Source organism: Hippopotamus amphibius, chromosome 3 (assembly GCF_030028045.1).
Source record: "Hippopotamus amphibius kiboko isolate mHipAmp2 chromosome 3, mHipAmp2.hap2, whole genome shotgun sequence".
In the NCBI taxonomy this organism is placed as follows: domain Eukaryota; kingdom Metazoa; phylum Chordata; class Mammalia; order Artiodactyla; family Hippopotamidae; genus Hippopotamus; species Hippopotamus amphibius.
The window spans coordinates 128903194-128921354 of record NC_080188.1 but is presented as its reverse complement, the minus strand read 5'-3'; the positions used below and the strand labels follow the sequence as shown (position 1 = coordinate 128921354).

Below are 18161 nucleotides of genomic sequence, written 5' to 3'. Positions count from 1 at the left end.
TGCTCCCCTTGGCAGCAAACTTCCTAGGGGAGCTGCCCGTACCCTGTGTCTTGAACTCCCCTCCTCTTGTGCTCTTCCGTTATTATACTTTAACATATTATATTTTGGTGTGTACAAAAGAATATACAGTAACTCCCCTGCATACAAACGAGTTCTGTTCCAAGAGCATGCTCGTTAAGTCCAATTTGTTCGTAAGTCCAACAAAGTTAGCCTAGGTACCCAACTAACACAATCGGCTATATCACTGCTGCTTTTACATTTGCTTCCAGGCATCCTGGGCTCGAAATAAAGATACTGTACTGCTGTACTCTATACAGTAGTGTACAGTAAAGCACACAAAAGCACAACCACTTGTAGAGGATGCACACACGTAACAATATACACCAGACACGTGAACGAACACATGATTGGACATGCACATGCACATTCGCATCTTTGAAAGCTCGCAACTTGAAGGTTCGTTTGTAGGGACTTACTATATGTAAGTGTGTGTCCATTATAAAGTTTAATTACATACCCATATCACCCAGATTGTCCTTCTCACTCTGCCCCCGTCTCCCCAGCGCTGACCCCTCTGCTAGATTACAGGCTGCCCCGTGTTTCACTTTTAAGTAATCTCACTGCCAAAGTGTGCGTGCCCACACTATAGGGTTTAACCGTGGTTTTGAATTTTATAAATAACATGATCCCACATGGAGTCTTCTGGAACTTGCTTTGTGCACTCGACATTGTGTTTCTAAGACTCGGTCACGTAGCTGTTTGTGACTGGAGATCATCCATGTTCACTGCTGTGTGATATTCCACTGCGTGAATAAACCTCGGTGTGTATGCATTCTGTTGGGGACATCTAGGTTGCAACCAGCTCTCTGCTGGGCTGACTTTGCTCTTTTGGACATTTTACCACCTGGCACATGTGGGCAGGGGGTTCTCTTGGGTGTGTTCCTAGCAGGAAAATAAGGTATGTCATACTCAACTACAATAAATAAAGCCAAATTGTTTTCCAAAGAGAGTGTGTCCATTTAAACTTCCTCCACGTATATAAAAAAGTTCTAACCATTCAATTGGTTAGGCTTGTTCAATTTTGACCTTCTAGTGACAGTGAAATTATTGCAATGTGGTTTTACTCTGTGTCACTAATTACTGGTGAGATCAAGCATCTTTTCATATACCTGCTGGACTTGGGAGTTTGCTTTTCTGTGAAAACCCAGTTCAAGCCCATTTTCTTTATTGGTGTGTTTGTCTTTTCCTTGCTAATTTGCATGAGCTGTTTACGTGGTCTACATACAAGTCCTTAATCAGTTGTATCTGTTACAAATATCTTCTCTCAGGTTGTGCCTTGCCTACCTTGAGGCACCTTTTAAGGAAAGAAGTTTTTGATTAAAATGTATCCAGTTTACCAATATTTTCTTTTCTGCATTGTCTTCTAAATGTTTTAAAGTTTGCCCCTTACACCTAAGGCCATAACCCAGTTGGGATGTACTTTCATGTTAGGTGTGAGATCAGGACCTAATTTCATTCTTTTCCATGTGGCCTGGAATTTCCTGCAGCATTTACTGGATAACCCATTCCCTCCCCATGATTCTCTGCTTTATATCAAAGTTCCATGTACATGCGGGGCTGTTTCTGGGCTCTGCATTCTGTTCCATCCATCCCTTGTCCCTGTACAAGAACCATGTTGTCCTGGTTACCACATCTGTATCTACAGAAGTAACTTAGCTATTTTTGCATGTAAGTTTCATGTCAGTTTTTCAATCAGCTTATCAAATTTTGTTGAAGAAACACCTCTATGTTTAAAATTACAACAAATCTATGGATTAATTTGGGGAAGATTTTTACAATATCTACTTTCTCTACTTATGAATAGGAAAACTGGGGTGGGCAGAATTCTAAGATGACCCAGTGACCCTCATCTTTGTTCACTCTCCTCCCATTGGGTGTGGGCAAACCCATGACTATGACACAACAGTTACTCTGGGGTTGGGTGATGTACTGTGGCATCACTGACTTGAAAAAAGGGAGATTATCCTGGTGGGCCTTACCTAATCAGGTGACCCTGTAAAAGGCTGGGGGCTCTTCCTGAAGGAGAGATTCAAAGAGTGAGGGGCATTCGATTTGAGGCAAGTCTCTGTTGTTAATTTTGGGGGCCACGTGGCAGTGAACACAGGTAGCCTCTAGTTCCTAAGAGCAGCCCCTGGCAGACAGCCAGCAAGGAAGCAGGGATCTCAGTCCTACAACCACAAGGAACTGAATTCAGCCCACAACCTGAGCAAGCATGGAAGTCGGGTCTTCCCCAGAGAATTTAGAAGGAGCGCAGCCTGGCCAACATCTTGAACTAAGGGCCCAGCTAAGCCGTGCCTGGACTTTTGTCCTGCAGAGCTGTGAGCTGGTAAGTGGGGGGTGTTCTAAGCTGCTATGTGACAATTTGACACACAGCAATAGAAAACCAACACATTCTCTGTTCAAGCCTACAATTGTGGATTTTAATGAAATTCTATAGTTTTCTTATACAGACCTTGAACATCTCTTGTTCAATTTATCTTTAAAGACCTTGAAGATTTTACTCTTATTTAAATAGTATTTTATGGTGTCTTTTAAAATAAACTTTGGACAGTTTTTTGCTAGTGTTTATAAAGCAGTTAATTTCAGTAAACTAATCTTATAAGCCATTTTTCTGGATTCCTACCATGTTTAATAATTTTCACTTTTCTATATAGACAATCATTTGTGAACAGAGTTACACTTACATATAGCTGATTCACTTTGCTGTAGAGTAGAAACTAACACAACGTTGTAAAGCAACTATACGCCAATAAAAATTAATTTTAAAAAAAATTTAAAAGAGTTACACTTCTAATGTTGTTTACTTATTTATTTGGTATTAATGAGCTGGCCAGCTTCTGTAGTAAAATGTAGATTGTGCCGTTCCTAATTTGGAAAGGCCTGATAGTACCATCTCCCCATGTGGAAAGCTCTTTCCTGGAGGTTTTTGGTCAGAGGACATCCACAGAGCACCCGAGAGGAGTGAGGAGGATATCTCTGTGGGTACGGGGTGGCAGTGGCAATGGGAGACTGATTATTTACAGGGAAATTGATCAAGTGAGTGCATAGATTAAGGAGAATGGAAATCATTCAGAGAAAAGGGCTTATAGCTATGGAAAGAGAAATCAGAAGTATTGGTTGAAATAAGAGGTACTGGTATAATCTTACAATGGTCAATACTAAAGACAGATAGATGATTACATAGATAGACGATAGATAGATAGATAGATAGATAGATAGATAGATAGATAGATAGATAGATGATAGACAGACAGACAGACAGATGCATGCACGGATTCCCTAGCTCTGTCCACCAAGGGAATCTGGGTGCAGCAGCACCTCAATAGCCGTGAGCACACCTCACATCCGCATCTTGGTTCCTAATGCTCTTCTCACCTAACGGAACAGGGGTCCTTGGAGAAATGGCTCATTCCAGGGCTGGGGCAGAGAAGGTACAAGATGAGCCTGGAACATCTTTTCACTCCAGAAAGCAGAGAAACAGCCAAGGATGGTAGAGACATAGCCAATGGACATAAAAGCTAGACAAAGTGCTTCCCACTGGCCAAATGAGGATGATTTGAGCATGAAATAAAGTCCAGTGACAGACTATAATCCACTGAATAAAAGAAACCACAATCCACACAGATGGAAACAAGAAGGGAGGGACCACCACTCACTGGCCTTCAAAAGTGTCGAGGTCATCTGTCCCGGGAGACTATAGATGTGACCTCAGCACCTCCATCAGCAAGATGGGATCACAGGAACCTCACCCACTTGTGTATACAACCCTGCCAGCCCCTGCCCTTCCTAGAAGATGGCACCAGGGCTGGGGACCAGCTCACAACAGCAGCTCCAAGCAGCTGGTGGCCCTGAGCTGGGCAGGGTAGGAAATGAGACCCTCCCCACGTCGGGGCTGCATGCACCAGCTGGACAGGACTCAGGCTTCCCAGGGGATGGGGGGCTTTGGTGCCTCCTAGGTCCCTGCCTTGCCCTCTTCCGACCCATTGGAGTCATGGACCCAAGACCTGCTTCTCTCTGGTGTGGGCAGCCCAGAACGGTCCAGGCCACGGTCACCCACACCACCCTGCCCCATCAGTGCCCCTTTGCTGCCTGCTTTCCCGCTCTGGCCATGCTCCCGGAGGGGTGCCTTCCCCCCTCCCCCTGGGCCTGGCCCCTCCACCGAGCCAGCTGCCTCCATCCTGCTTCCTGCTGGCACCCAGGCCATGGCTCCCCAGTCCCTGGAGACACAGGCCCCTCCTCGCACCCCAACCCAGACCCTCAGGGCTCCTTCAGCCACAGCCGCCTCCCACCTGCTTCTTCCCGCCTCCATCAGGGCAGATACACCAGCTCCAGGTGTCCTCAATTTCTGCCACTGTGCTGGATGACTCCGGGGTCCTGCAGGGCTGAGCCCCCTGCACTTCAAGCCCAGCCAGAGTGCTGCAGGGTGACCAGAGCCACTGCAATACAGGAAACAGCAAGAGATCCCACCAGGGCTGCAGGGTGTATTTAGAGATGCAAACACGTTCTTCGTCAAATGCATCTTCTCCAGTTTAACTATGGAATCCTCCTGAGTGCCACAGAGCACCTGGCTTGGGACAGAGGACGCCGGGAACACTGCAAACCAGGTGACCCCTATCAGCCCTGCCCCCCTTAATGAGCAGCCAAGCCCCAGCTCTCATTCGGACAAAGGCTTGGAGGCTGACATCACTTAACACAGGGAACCGATGTAGGGACGGGTGCCCCCAGCTTGTGGTCAGAAGGTACCAGCACAGCAGGCACCAACACCAGTTCCAGTCGCCCCCCCCCCCCCACCCCACCAAGGGCAGAGCCAGCCCCTCTGAGCAGCACTGCCTCCCAGAGCCCAGCGTGGGTTGTCTGGAATTATCTGCCGCAAGACAGCATAACCAGAGGGGGCCTCTTTGCACGCAAGACATAGAACGCAGGCCCTCTGAGGTGGATCCTCAGAGCTGGGACCTGCACAAGGGCAGGGCAGAGCACACATCACCCATGAGAACCAGGCTCACTCCGGGTGGACAAGCTTGAAGCCCAGTGGGGCCGGGCTCCCAGCCTCGGATCACGAGTGGGTCATCAAGGAAGCAGGCCTCCAGGGGGCCTGGGAAAAGCAATGAGCTATCCCCTGGGGATCACGGGGTCCAGCTTACATGGTCAGGTCGACTGAACTTGAATCCGCCACTAGATGGCGCTCAGACCTTGGGGTGGAGTGGAAACAGCCCGCAGGCACAGCCGCTGGCCAGACGGGCCACACCCTTGTCCCCAGAGGAGCAGGGCTGTGCTGAGGCAAGCTGGGTAAGGATTTCTACACCACGCTCCATGAGGGCCCCCCCACCCAAAACCAGCCTTCCAGGAAGGCAGCCTGCACAGGGGGCAAGCCTGTCTACCCACAAAAGTCCCCAAACCCAAGGAATGTAGGGTGAATGCCCAAAATTTCAGATAAACTCTGGGATCAGAAACCACAATGTGCTAGGATGCACAAAACATTACCAGCCATTAGAAAACCTCAAGCAGTAGGATTTCGTGACTCTTTAGAAGTTCTTTTAGTTAAACTTTCCTCTAATCCCATCTCCCAGACGAGCTGGGGAAGATTGAGACCACTTCCTGCAGTGGAGTCAGCATCTGTGCCCTGACTTCCCCTTTGGTGCCCACAGCAGACATCACTAATAGATCCCGGCACTCCTTCCCATGGAGATTCCAATCTCCCTCAACAGAACCGCCAGGAGCTACCACCAACCACTTGAAATGACCCCTGAAATGAGTAATCCATTTATCAGTCTGGATCTATGGTAGACCAAGTGGCAACGTGGCCCGCTCACATTCCCCTCCTCCCCACCCCAGCCCTCTCTGTCACACACCCTGAGGACACACAAGGTAGGGCCACCCCTGAGTTATCCAGCCACTCGATGAGACAAAGAGCCAGACCTCCTTCCTCCACTGAGGCTTGTTTTAGAAATCTTGGTTGATTCTGATGACTGACCATTTGGGCCACTTGTTTTTCTTCCTTGGCTTTAAATTCCTGCTCTTGTGTTTTAAATTCAGCAATAAAGAGTGAGCCCCCCAAACCCTGGAACCAACAAAAGCATAACCCCAGGTTCGCTCTCTCTGTCTCTCTCTCCCCGAGACTTTACTGTGTGGCCCCAAGTATGCTATGTAATTTCCAGGTCTCATAAGTAATAAACCTTTATTTTTTCAAAGTTTTCTGATGGTTGTTGCTGAAAGGCATCTTGCAAACACAGTAAGAACCACACGGGCTGGTCCAACCACAGCAGTGGCTTCTGATAGGCTGAGACCTGGCGGCCTCGTTCCAGAGAAGCAGAGTCCTGTCCCAGTAGGGATGACAACATCATTCTCTGCAGGACTTATTGATGAAGATGACTGGCCTTCTCATCCATAAAGAAACACCCAATCACACTCATACAAGCATAAAATGGTAAAACACACTCCAGACTCTTATCGTGTAAAACTAGGACCCTCAGCTTAACGCCCTGGAAAGCTGCCGGTTGGCCTGTGCGGCCTTCACGTGGGCCACTGGTCCCTGAAGGCCACCAGCAGTGAAGGCACTACGGAAATCACAGGGCACGAGGGGAGAGCCGCTGCATCTCCTTTTCACACTGTCTCAAAGGTCCCTGTGGAGTCACCCTCTTTCCGTATTTGGAAAAGTAAGTCTCATGGAAGCAGCTTATAAAAGAAAGTGGCGTGGACAGCGCCGGAGGGGCTGCGGAGGTGGTCCTGCTCGGCTGCAAACCAGGGCCTGTGTCTGTGCCAGCCTCAGCGCACGCAGTGCTTCTGTCCAAGGGAAAAGCCTCTCCCCTGGACCACAGCCGCCTCCTCCCCGACCGGCAGCGTCCCAAGGCCGCATGACTGCCCGGCCAGGAAGGCATCTGGATGTCACCGGCACAGCTGCATGTGCGGGTGGTGGCTGAGCTTCTCCATCAGCTCCTCCTCCGTGGGTTCCTCCAGGACATCCCTGCGGGATCAGGGAGAGGATGGACGGGAGCCCTTGGCACCTCTGGAGGAGCAGGTGAGCAGAACTGATGCAGAAGCCTCGTCAGTGCAGGCGACGAGGGGCTCCTCGGAACCACCCCCCCAGAATCAGGTCCAACTCTGGAATGTTTACGTGGTGTCCCTCAAAGCCCAGGAGAACCCCTCTCCACATGGCTGTAACACAGCAGACGCTCAGGGAGGGCAGTTTGGCCGCCCGGGGCTAGGCTGACTCTGGGATGACTATCACTTCTCTCAACCAGCAGAGGCACAATCTCCAGGTTACCATGGAGAAAGGGGTGAGGTTTCCTCGGGCCACCTGTGTACACCCACCACCAGAATCACCTGGACACCAATGGAACCTCAAGATGCTTTCCTAGATACGCTCACCAGAGAGCACGACAGAGTTCTGGGCCCACAGCAGGAGCAGCGGCAGCCCCCAACCCCAGGCCCAGCTTGGTCCTCAGCAACAGGGGGCAGGGTGCCCGGGCTGGCGCCCACCCGCCACCTCCCTGCCCCTCCCCCCCAGGCCCGCCTCCCCCTCCACGCACCTGAACAAGAGCTCCACAGTCATCTCAGAGGTGGCCGCCAGGTCCCCTGTGAGGGACTGCAGGTGACTGCGGCGGTCCCACTTGTGGAGGAAGTTCTGGCAAGAGGGAGGGGGCACGGGCGGCCAGTAGGCACGGGCTCTGTGTGGAACCAGCCTTGTTCCCCAACACTGACCCCTCCAGTGCCAGCCTAGCGGAGAAGCCTGTTCTGGACACAGGGATCCAAGGCCACCAGCTCCTACAGGAGCAGAGGCCTGACCTTCCTCCAGCCCCGCCCCCACAGGTCAAAGGTCAGGAGCATTCCAAAAAGTCCCCCTGCAGCCAGGATGAGCAGCCCTAAGAGAAGACAGAGCCTGAATCCAGGGTCACCTGAACCCAGCACGGCCTCTTTGGACCAAGTTCCAGTGGGCCTCCATCAGCAACTCAGAAACACTAATTGAGAACAGGCCGGACAGGGGTCTCTGTTACCTCCAGAATCAGAGCCAGAAACAGGTTGACCCAGATGACGGATGACACCAGCCACCACAACACAAAATAGACCTTTGACCACCTGCAGAGAGGAAGAAGGAGGCTGCAGGGGGCCGCCCGTGAGCCGAGCCGGCTGCTTTCCTGAACCTGCCCTCCAGCTGGCCCAGCCTGGCCTTGAGGAGCTCTCGGCCAGCTGCCCGACCACCTCGGCTGGCAAGAGGGGTAGCTGGCACTCGGACCTGGGCCCGACACCGGGGCCACGGTGAGCTCTCCAAGCTCCAGGCCGAGCCCCTTCATCCCAGGAGCCCCGCGATCACAGCCCCCAGAAGCCACCTGCTCTTCCACGTGCCCCGTGATCCCCAGGAGGTATAGACCAGACGCGCACCCCGGAGGGGCCGCCGGGACGGGTCACTCACGGGCCCGCGTAGCGCCGGAAGGCGTCCAGGAACACCTGCCAGTTGTTCACGACCATCACGTTCCACAGCGTGACCAGGGCGGCCTGCAGGGGGGCAGACACGGGGTCCAGGAGGCCGCGGGGGGCGGGCGTGGGGATGCTGTGGCGCAGGGGGATGCTGTGGGGCGGGGGGCACAGGGGTGCCAGGGACGGAGGGCAGACACGGGGTCCAGGAGGCCGCGGGGGGCGGGCATGGGGATGCTGTGGGGCGGGGGGCACGGGGGTGCCAGGGACAGAGGGCAGACACGGGGTCCAGGAGGCCGCAGGGGGTGGGCACAGGGGCGACATGGGGCAGGGGACGCGGGGGTGCCGAGGGGCGGGAGGGGACAGACACGGGGTCCAGGAGGCCGCGGGGGGCGGGTGCAGGGGTGCCAAGGGGCGGGGCGCGCAGGGCTCACCGCGAAGTCATCGAAGTTGTTGGCCCAGTACTCCAGCTGCTCAAAGCTCCCGCAGGGCGCGGAGCCGTTGTCAGGGGCCAGGCTGGGAGGGCCGACAACCTGGGTCAGGGTGGGGGCGGGGGTGGGACACGCACCCGGGGCGGGGAAGGCCCTCGGCCCCGCAGGTCAGCCCTGGCCCTGGGCACCCCCTCTGCCCGCGTGCAGGCTGGCCTGCAGGTCCAGAAAGGGGCACGGGATGGGGGCTCTGAGCAGGCCCGGGAAACACCCTCAGTGCACGTTACAGAGAGGGCTTGGGGGTGGGGGGCGGGGGAGAAGGAGGAGGGAGGAGAAGTGGGGTAAGGCCAAGGAAGAAAGAGGAACCGGGGGGCCCCTCCTGGGGAGCTGAGCCCCGCCCCACCTCCGAGGCCTCACCGCGGCTCCAGCGCCCCAGAGGCGCTCTCTCTGCACCTCGAGGCCCCACCTTACCTGCTATTTCCAGGAGCCACGACCACGCCTTGGAAAAGGATGATGCCGATGACGGCGAAGACGTAGTAGACCACCTGGGGAGGCAGGCCGGGCCGTCAGCACCCCGCAGGGACCCCACAAACCCAGGCTGAGGCCCGCGAGGGCCGCGTACCCACAGGGATTCCCAACCGCCAGCCTCCCCAGGAACACAGGGACTCTGCTCCCAGGCACCTGCCCCAAAGGGAAGGGGGAGGAGCGCTGCTGGGGGAGCCCCAGGATAAACCGGGGGCCCAGGGGAAGACATGAGGCTGGCTGCCCCTCCAGGGCTCGTGTGGCAGGGGAAGGGTTCCACTGAGAACAGGGCAGCAGGGGCCAGGGGAAGGCGTCCCAGGGCAAGGCAGCCGGGAGCAGGCCAGGTCACTCTGGGAGAAGTCCCACCACTCTCCCCACACCCATCGGGAAGCGTCCGCGCGCACCACTGGGCAGCCTTGCGCCACAGTCAGAGGAGGGGCTGCTGGCCACGCCCGACCTGCCCCCAACATACCAGGCGCATGGCGGGGTGGGGCGGGCGGGGGTGGCAGGGAACAGACGCACACCCCAGGCTAACCCAGCCCCTCTCTGGGCTTCCGCTTCCTCCGCTGTGCAAACAGGGGTCTGGGGGGGCAGAGCCGGAAGGAAGGTGCCCCCCCTACCTCTAGCCTCCCAGCCCAGAGCACCACGGGAGCCCCATCGTGTCCAAAACAAAAGACAAAAATGCCACAGGTGGCAGCATCAAAGCAGCAGGGCTCTGTAAGCTTCTCTCCTGCCCGCCAGGCCTCGTGCCTGGAGCAGCACCTGGGCACCCAGCTCACAGGCCCCTGCCCTGGCTGGGCCACAGGGCAGAGCCAACAGCACCCCGCGGGGAAGGCTGGCCCCGTGCTGGGGGCACTTCACGGCTCTCTCAGCAAAAGTGGCTTTGAGTTCCTGAAATCCCTGAGCCAGGACAGCTGACCCAACACCACTGGGGTCCCTGTGGGCCCCAGTGCCTTTCACATCTTTCATCTTCTCAGGGTGGCCCGTGGCCCAGCACACAGGAGGGATTCAAAGTGACCAAGAGGATGTCTGGGACGGGAAGTGATGGTGTCGGGCAGCCCTCCAGCCAGAGCAGCCCCGAGCTCCTCTCTCCAGCTTCCTGCCCTGCCCTGTGCTTCCTGGGCCCTGGTCACCTGGTGCCGCCCTAACACAGAGACCCTCCTTCCAGGGTCCACCAGCCTCCCGTGGCGCCCCAGCTCCCTGTCCAACGGCCCGGCCCCGGTCCCGCAAGAGCCGAGAGCAGGCAGCCAGACTCACCAGCAGGATCCCGCCGAAAGCCCGCATGTTTTTGATCAGGTCCAGGATGGTACTGGCCACCACAGCCATCAGCTGAGACAGGAGAAAGCACAGACCCGATTCATCCTGGTCCCACTGAGGTGACACCAACCCGCCCATCACCCGACCCTGATCTGGACTCCTAACCCACACACCTGGACACACACCCACAGCCGCCCATGCACTTCCACACACGCTTATACCCCCATGCCCACCCATACACACGGGCACTTGTACACGCCCACCCACGCAGACACCTCCACACACCCAGCCTCAGGTGGGTCTGGGCTCCGAGACCCTTGGTAAAGCCACAGTGTGCAGGGCCTCGGCCCACACTGCCTGCCGACCCGCTAAGGCTGGGTCCGCTCCTCCCTGGCCTGGAGGCTCCCAAGAAATGCCTGGAGGTGGCCGTCAGCCCCGGGGGATGGGGTTTGAGATGGGGCCTCAGAGGCCCCACCGGGAACCCAGCTACCAGCCACCCTGAGCCTCGGAGAAGGGCTTTCCAAGCAGCCCGGTCACCCCACCTGGTAAGTTAGGAGAACACAGCGCTGGACGCTAGCAGGCAGGGGCCACGCTGTACGCGTGTGCACACATGACTGTGTGCATGTGTGTACATGTGCATGTACACGTGTGTACGGCTGATCACGCGGGTGTGAGCATGTACACGTGCGTGATTATCTGTATACGTGTATCTAGTTGTGCTTGTGTGAGTGTATATTGCATGTGCACTGGTGTATGTGTGGTTACACGTGTGTGTACAACTGTGTGCGTGGTTACACATATACCCACGCGTTGGTGTGTGCACATGTACAGGCGTGTGTGTGTATAACTGCGCGTGTGCCCACACGCCTGTGTACAGTGTTTGCACGTGCCTCACGACACAGGTGTGTGTGGAGGTATCTGTATGAGGACCTCAGGGCAGCAGCCCCTCTCTGCACCCAGGACCCCCGAGCCACCTTCAGATGGGAAACACCACTGGGTGACAGGTCATCCCCGGCCAGGCCAGGTGCACCGCTCGGTGAGAAGGATGGACGTGCACAGGGGAAGGACCCAGACACTCAGAAAGGGGTCAGATGTCCTTGGTTCCTTTTCTCCTAAGAGGTGCTCAGGAAAGCAGATGGGAGAGGCCTGCTCTGCCCCCCGTGCTGGACGGAAGCTGGACCTGAACACCCCACCCCCGCCTCCCCTCTCCTCAAGGCTGGTGTCACTCCCAGGGGGAACATTCAGAGAAGCCGAGGCTCAGAGAGGGTCACAGGCCACCCCACCCCGGTGCTGGGGGCCCTGGAAGCGAGCACCGGTAGCTGCCGGCAGCCCGGCCTAAGACCTTTCAGAAACTCGGGAGCACAGAGGCTCCTAAGGCCAGGGGCCCCAAGGAGCCCGAGGCCACCCCTGCGACTGGCCGAGGGGCCTCACCCGGGTCCCGCCCCACCCCTCCCTGTCCTCACCCACAAAGCTGGGCGGGACACCCTCACACGTGGAACCGCCCCCAGCCTCGCCTGGCCATGCTGCAGGGCAGGACCGCACCCCGAGGGCCCCCAGCCCAAGCGGCACCCGGCGGCGGAGGGAGGGGGCGGGGACAGGGGGACGGCGCCCAGCCCGGGTACCCCCCCAGGCGCACCCGCTCCCGGGGCGCGGGCGCGGGCAGCACCTTCATGCTGGGGATGATGCGCAGGAAGCGGAAGACGATGAGCAGGTTCACCAGCCGCGTCATGTCCCACAGCGACAGCAGGCCCCGCATCTCCGGCTTCCTGCCGAGACACAGGGGGTCGGGTTGGGGGGGGCCGGCGAGGAGCAGACAGGAGGCGTGTGGTCCAGAGACAGCAACGCAGGGAGCGCAGCAGGAGTGCCGGGGTGCCAGCAGCTGACACCAACCGGAAAGGCGCCACCGTGACCAGAGGGCAGCGCCTGAGCCACCCACGCCCGCAGCCCCCGGGCGGGCACGGCAACGCCTTCCAGGGCACAGCCCCCCCCAGGGGTGCAGGGCTACCCGACCCCTGTCTCACACGGGAGAACACTGAGGTTCCAGCCGCCCAGCTCCGGACCCAGCAGAGCTGGGAGGGACCTGGCCCCCGGCCCGTGCCCTATCCTCTGAACCCATCCCCTGGGCCCTGACCCCATCCCCTTGGTGTCCCTCACGGCCTTACTGGGCTCTCGTTTCTATTTCAATTTAAACCCATTCTCACCCAACATGTTCCCCCACCCCGCACCTCCCACCTCCCGCCAAAAGTGCAATGCGGGTTCTTAGCGCACTTGAGAAACACGGTGAGCCAGCCCCAAGCTGCACAGCAGCCCCACTGCTCCCAGGGTGCAGCTCCCCGCGGAGGACCACACAGCCCCCGCCTTCCCCGACACAGACCCTTCCTGGGACCCTAAGGAGCAGGAACCTTCCTGCCCCAGCCCCGTCTCGGGCAATTCCCAGCTGCTCCGCTAAGATGAAGGCAGCCTCAGCAGAGGGACCGAGACACCCAGGCCGCCCGAAGTCGGCACGCATTTGCCAGGGCGGCTGTGCTCCAGGCAGCAAGATCCAGGCCACACTGCGAGGCGCCCTGGGATCCCTGGCCAGATGTCCGTCCCTCTGCGTGGCCAGAACTGGGGTCAGTGTGTGTGCAGTGAGCCCCAGGCCATCCCTACCATCTTCCAGGGAGGTGAAATGACACCCAGAGTGGGAGATGATGACCCCGGGTCACAGGGCCTCCCGCCAGAGGAGGGCCCAGCCCTATTCCAGGGCTCCAGGGTCGCCCTGCTTCGGGCCCCCAGCACACCTGGGCCCCCGGGTTCCATCCTGAGGGCACTGAGCCCGTGCACTGCAGGGGGCACCTCCACAGCTTCCCTTCCCAGCTCTGGGGACCCTATCCTCCTGAAGGCGGCTACTAAGAGTCCCCAAGAGCGACGAGAAGGGGCCTGTCCCCGCGGGCCTCAGCGGGGCAGGAGCCGCAGCTGCTTCCCTGACAGTCAGGCCTGTGGTCCTAGAGCTGCCTGTGCCAGCGGCAGAGGCCGGGCGCACACCCTTCCCCGGGGCGCTAGCCAGGCCTCCCTGGGTCCTCCAGTCACATACCAGCCCGGGTGTGGGAAGCGGTACACAGCCAGGGTTGAGATCTCCAAAACCTTTAATCACAAAAGAAAAGAAGCTCACTACGGCAAGGCTCACTGGCGGCTCTAACACGCTGTCCCAGAAGGGGGTTCTGGGGAGAAATCAGGACCATGGGGGTCCTGTCCCCACAGTTGGTGCCACGTGGGGACATCCTGCAGCTGAGAAAGTCACCCTGGCCTCAGGAGTCGGGCTGCACACACGAAAGGCAGGGCTCGGGAAGGGCCCGCCGAGTTCTGGGCGCGGGAGGAGCTACCTGGTCAGCTGTCTCCCTCCTGCTCCTGGGGGCCCACGAATCTAATCCGTCAAAGACAAATACGTGTCGCGCCAATATCACTGCTGTGACACACACTGGGTGCGAGCCCTCACTCCCCCAGGCTCTGGGGAAAGATCTCCCAAGACACCCAGTGCCTGAGACCTCCTGCCCCTCCCTCCCCCACATCAAGGCCCCACGGTGCTCGGTGGGGCTGGGCTGGCCGGCGGGGGCCGCGGGGACCTTCCAGGCCTCCCTGGGGGATTGGGAGAGGCGGCCTGCTCCCCCACCCGACGACGTGCAGACGCAGCAGAAACCAGCCACCCGTAGCCGCCCGCCAAGCAGCTCAGCCGGGGGAAGGCAGCCCCTCTGTCACCAGAGGCAGGAGCCCCAGTGCCCGTGGCCCCCCGGCACCCAGAGGCAGCTGAGGGACCCCGCGCACAGCTGGGGCCAAGCGCACGCCACCCGCCAGAGAGGCTGTGCCTCAGCCCGTCTCAGACTTTACCAGCAGGACGATGGTGAGGAGCCCGTCGAACACGTTGCTGGAGTAGGCCAGGTACCCCTGCGGGCCCAGGGCGAACACCTTGAGCAGCATCTCCAGCAGGTAGTACAGGATGAAGATGCAGTTGAGAATCTGAAAGGGAGAAGCGGCGCCCAGCGTTGGGTCCCGGTGCCACCTGGCTCCCCGGCCTCCCCCACCCGCGACGGGGCCCTGACGGGATCCATGCGGCCCCTAGGATCCCGCCCGCAGCACATGGCGAAACCCACCACAGGAGCTGGCCGTGGAGCACAGACACCCCCTCCCCTGCCAGGGCCACGGGACCCTCTCCTCCCACTTCTCTGCTGCTCCTCGGCCCCTCTGGGCTGCTCTTCCCGAGCCCCCACCCCCAGACACGAGCACCTGCAGGGCCCCTTCCTGCTCCATACCCTCTCCTCAGGTGACCTACACCCCACACACAGCTTCAACGACAATTCGCACACCTGCACCCCCAATCCACACTCCCCCGGCCACCCGACAGGCCCTCAACCCCCCAGACCCTACGTCTCCCGACCCCACGGCATTTATGCGCTGGCAGGGGTCCCCCGACCACCCCGTCCAGGTCTGCCACGTCGCCCCCTCCCCACGGCCACCGCCGGAGCCCGCCCCAGGCCTCTCTCCCCTGGCCTCCTCGGGGGTCTCCACCTCCAACCTGGCCCCTCCGGTCCAACCTCCTATGGACACCGGGCAGTGTCCCTCCCTGATAGACACTCCTGGTTCTCAGTGGCATCCTCCCAGATGCTGGGGGGATGTGTTTATGGGGCTTCATCACCAAAGCTGGTCTCAGGCTATGGTGTCACTGTCTTTTTTGAAGCCAGTAAGTAAAATATCGAGCAGCTCTTCCCTTAAAGGGGGCTCCGTGGGGGGTGGGGGGGTGGGGTCAGCGGAGTGCCGCGGTCACCTTGCCTGGTGTCCAGTCTAAATTCTGTATTCTTAGCCAGTACTAGAACAATGAACATTGCTAACCCTGTGTTTTGGGCAGTTATCCAGGGGCATAAAATGATGGAATTCTGCAAAGTTACCCCAAGAATTCTACGTGGCACTGATCTGACCAGAAGTCTCTTATAAACAATCAAGCTGACTTGGGTGCTTAAAAAACTATTGTTAAAAAAGATAAAATACAGGTCGACTGTATCCAACTTGACATCTGTCAGGAGGAAAGACCAGCTCCTCTGCAATACGTTATTCACCCAGAGGAGCCGGAACCCTTCCTGACACATTCGGGGTGGGGAGGGACAGGGGAGAAAGTTAGGAAAGTAGAAAATTTGATTTTAAGTGTAAAATACAGAAATTTCAAATAGCAGGTCAAAAAGCCATTTTTTTCAATTTTGATGCTCTAAGTTTTACTTTACGTTTCATGTATACAATCTGTCATTTTTCAACTAGACACATCAAGCTTTCCTTATATAGAGAACATTCAATGGTTTTCATAATATCATTCGTTTCATTAAAATAAACTTTAAAATGCATGCTTTGTCAAGGTCTGACATTAAGTAATATTGGGGGGGTTACTGCTGTTTTGCTTAAAATCCAAAACAGAAAAATTGTTTTTAAGTTCCTAAGGAGTTTCACAAGAACTTAGAATGTTAGGAAAGGAATTCACAATTCCATAAAAGGCTGACAGACAGCCGACAAGAGAGCTCAAATCCCAAGGCCAGACAGGCCAGGGAGCCCCGCGGTCACACCCACTGTGGCCCCGGCTGCCCTGTTGGGTCTCTCGCTATACGACTCCCCGTCCACCGTCCGGCCCCCTCTCCCAGCTCCCCTCCCACTGCCGGCACCCCGACCCCTGGGGCATCCCTGTGATGCACTAGAACAGCGCGGCCTCCCAGGGACCCGGGACCCCAGGTGGGGAGGCTGTGCCTTCCACCCGTCAACTCCCCATCATCCCGGAGGACGCCTGACAGCTGCGCGGCTGGAGAGCTCACCCCCAGCAAGAAGTCGTCGCGGTCCTCGGGCAGCACGTCTGCGTCTAGCACCAGGAACACCTGTGGAGCCGGAGCGGCGGCAGCTCAGCCCCGACGCCGGGAGGAAGGGCAGCTGAGAGAGCCAGGGGGCGAGAGATGCCAGGGCAAACCCGCACTCACACAGATGGTCACGAGGTTTCCCAGGGCCATGAGGTTGCCCAGGTAGTCAAAGTAGTGGTGGCCGAAGAGGAACTGGGCGCTCTGCAGAAACGGAGACTGGTACTCAGGCCGCGGCGGGTGCTGGGGGGACACACAGGCTCAGAAATGTGCCAGAGGCGGTCGTGGCCACGGGGGCCCAATGATGCCCGAACCCCCTTATTCTGGGATTTGAGTTCTTCCTACCTTACCTCCTCTCCCAGGCTCTCCAGCCTAAGGAAACCATCTCAAACACAGTAATGGTTTTATGCACGAAGGTGTTCATCACAGTCTTTCTAACACCGAGAGAGGCGGAAATAACCCAGATGGACACTGATGCTGTAAGGAACCCATGATGGACAATCACGTGGCCATCTTTAATGTACGCCAAGTGTTCACCACGGTATGCAAAGCGTCATGTGAAAATACATGTATAAATTACATGCTAGTAACTATGAAAACTGAGCACAGAATGAAGGTAACTCACACACTGTGACCGGGCTGGAGTGGAGCTCAAAGGAGGGCAGTTGGGCAACAAATACCAACGTGAGGACACTGGTCAGACCCAGCACTCCCGTGCTCGGCGCCCGCAGAGACACCGCCATGTGTGCACAAGGACAGAGGCGCAGGGCGGTCACGGCAGCACAGGATCGACCACACCTGCGCCATCCCACACAGGGGCCACTCACTGCCTGCGGCCACTTGATTTAAATTTAAATCTGAGTGGCGCAGTGTTTAAGAATCCACCTGCCAGTGCAGGAGACACGGGTTCAATCCCTGGTCCGGGAAGATCCCACATGCTGCGGAGCAACTAAGCCCATGTGCTGCAACTACTGAGCCTGCTCTCTAGAGCCTGCGACCCACAACTACTGAGGCCATGTGCCACAGCTACTGAAGCCCGCATGCCTAGAGCCCGTGCTCCACAAGAGAAGCCACCGTACTGAGAAGCCCGCACACTCTCCACAACACAATGAAGAGTAGCCTCTACTCGCCACAACTAGAGAAAGCCCTCATGCAGCAACAAAGACCCAACACAGCCAATAAGTGAATAAATTAAAAAAAAAAATCACAGACTTCCCTGGTGGTGCAGTGGTTAAGAATTCGCCGGCCAATGCAGGGGACCCGGGTTCGATTCCTGGTCCAGGAAGATCCCACATGCCGTGGAGCAACTAAGCCCATGAGCCACAACTACTGAGCCTGTGCTCTAGAGCCTGTGAGCCACAACTACTGAGCCTATGTGCCACAACTATGCGAGCCTAGAGCCTGTGGTCCACAACAAGAGAAGCCACCAAAATGAGGAGCCACGCGCCACAATGAAGAGTAGCCCCCACTCGCCGCAACTAGGGAAAGCCTGTGTGCAGCAACGAAGACCCAACGCAGCCAATAAATTAATTAATTAATTAAATTAAACATGAACGAACTAAACACTCAGCTCCTCCATCACAACAGCCACATCTCACGTGGGGTGAGGACACCCGAGGGGCTC

General features: G+C 57.3%; 1 protein-coding gene across 7 annotated transcripts in view; it reads right to left on the bottom strand.

The window, feature by feature from the left end:
* Window positions 1-6216: 6216 nt before the first annotated feature.
* TPCN2 (two pore segment channel 2) overlaps window positions 6217-18161 on the bottom strand; it is a 30816-nt gene continuing 18871 nt past the window's right edge. For 2 of the 7 annotated variants that reach the window (XM_057727887.1, XM_057727890.1), the window contains 12 exons: window positions 16661-16780; window positions 16502-16561; window positions 14541-14669; window positions 13750-13799; window positions 12343-12442; window positions 10677-10748; window positions 9369-9442; window positions 8904-8985; window positions 8468-8550; window positions 8052-8133; window positions 7587-7681; window positions 6217-7021 (listed from right to left, as the gene is read on the bottom strand). In XM_057727887.1, the coding sequence (XP_057583870.1) occupies window positions 6943-7021; window positions 7587-7681; window positions 8052-8133; window positions 8468-8550; window positions 8904-8985; window positions 9369-9442; window positions 10677-10748; window positions 12343-12442; window positions 13750-13799; window positions 14541-14669; window positions 16502-16561; window positions 16661-16780 (1026 nt within the window). In that variant the 3' untranslated portion in view covers window positions 6217-6942. Of the gene's footprint in view, window positions 7064-7586; window positions 7682-8051; window positions 8134-8436; window positions 8551-8903; window positions 9114-9368; window positions 9443-10440; window positions 10749-12342; window positions 12443-13749; window positions 13800-14540; window positions 14670-16501; window positions 16562-16660; window positions 16781-18161 lie in introns of those variants that run through there. The other 5 variants (XM_057727888.1, XM_057727889.1, XM_057727891.1 and 2 more) reach the window with 5 other exon arrangements.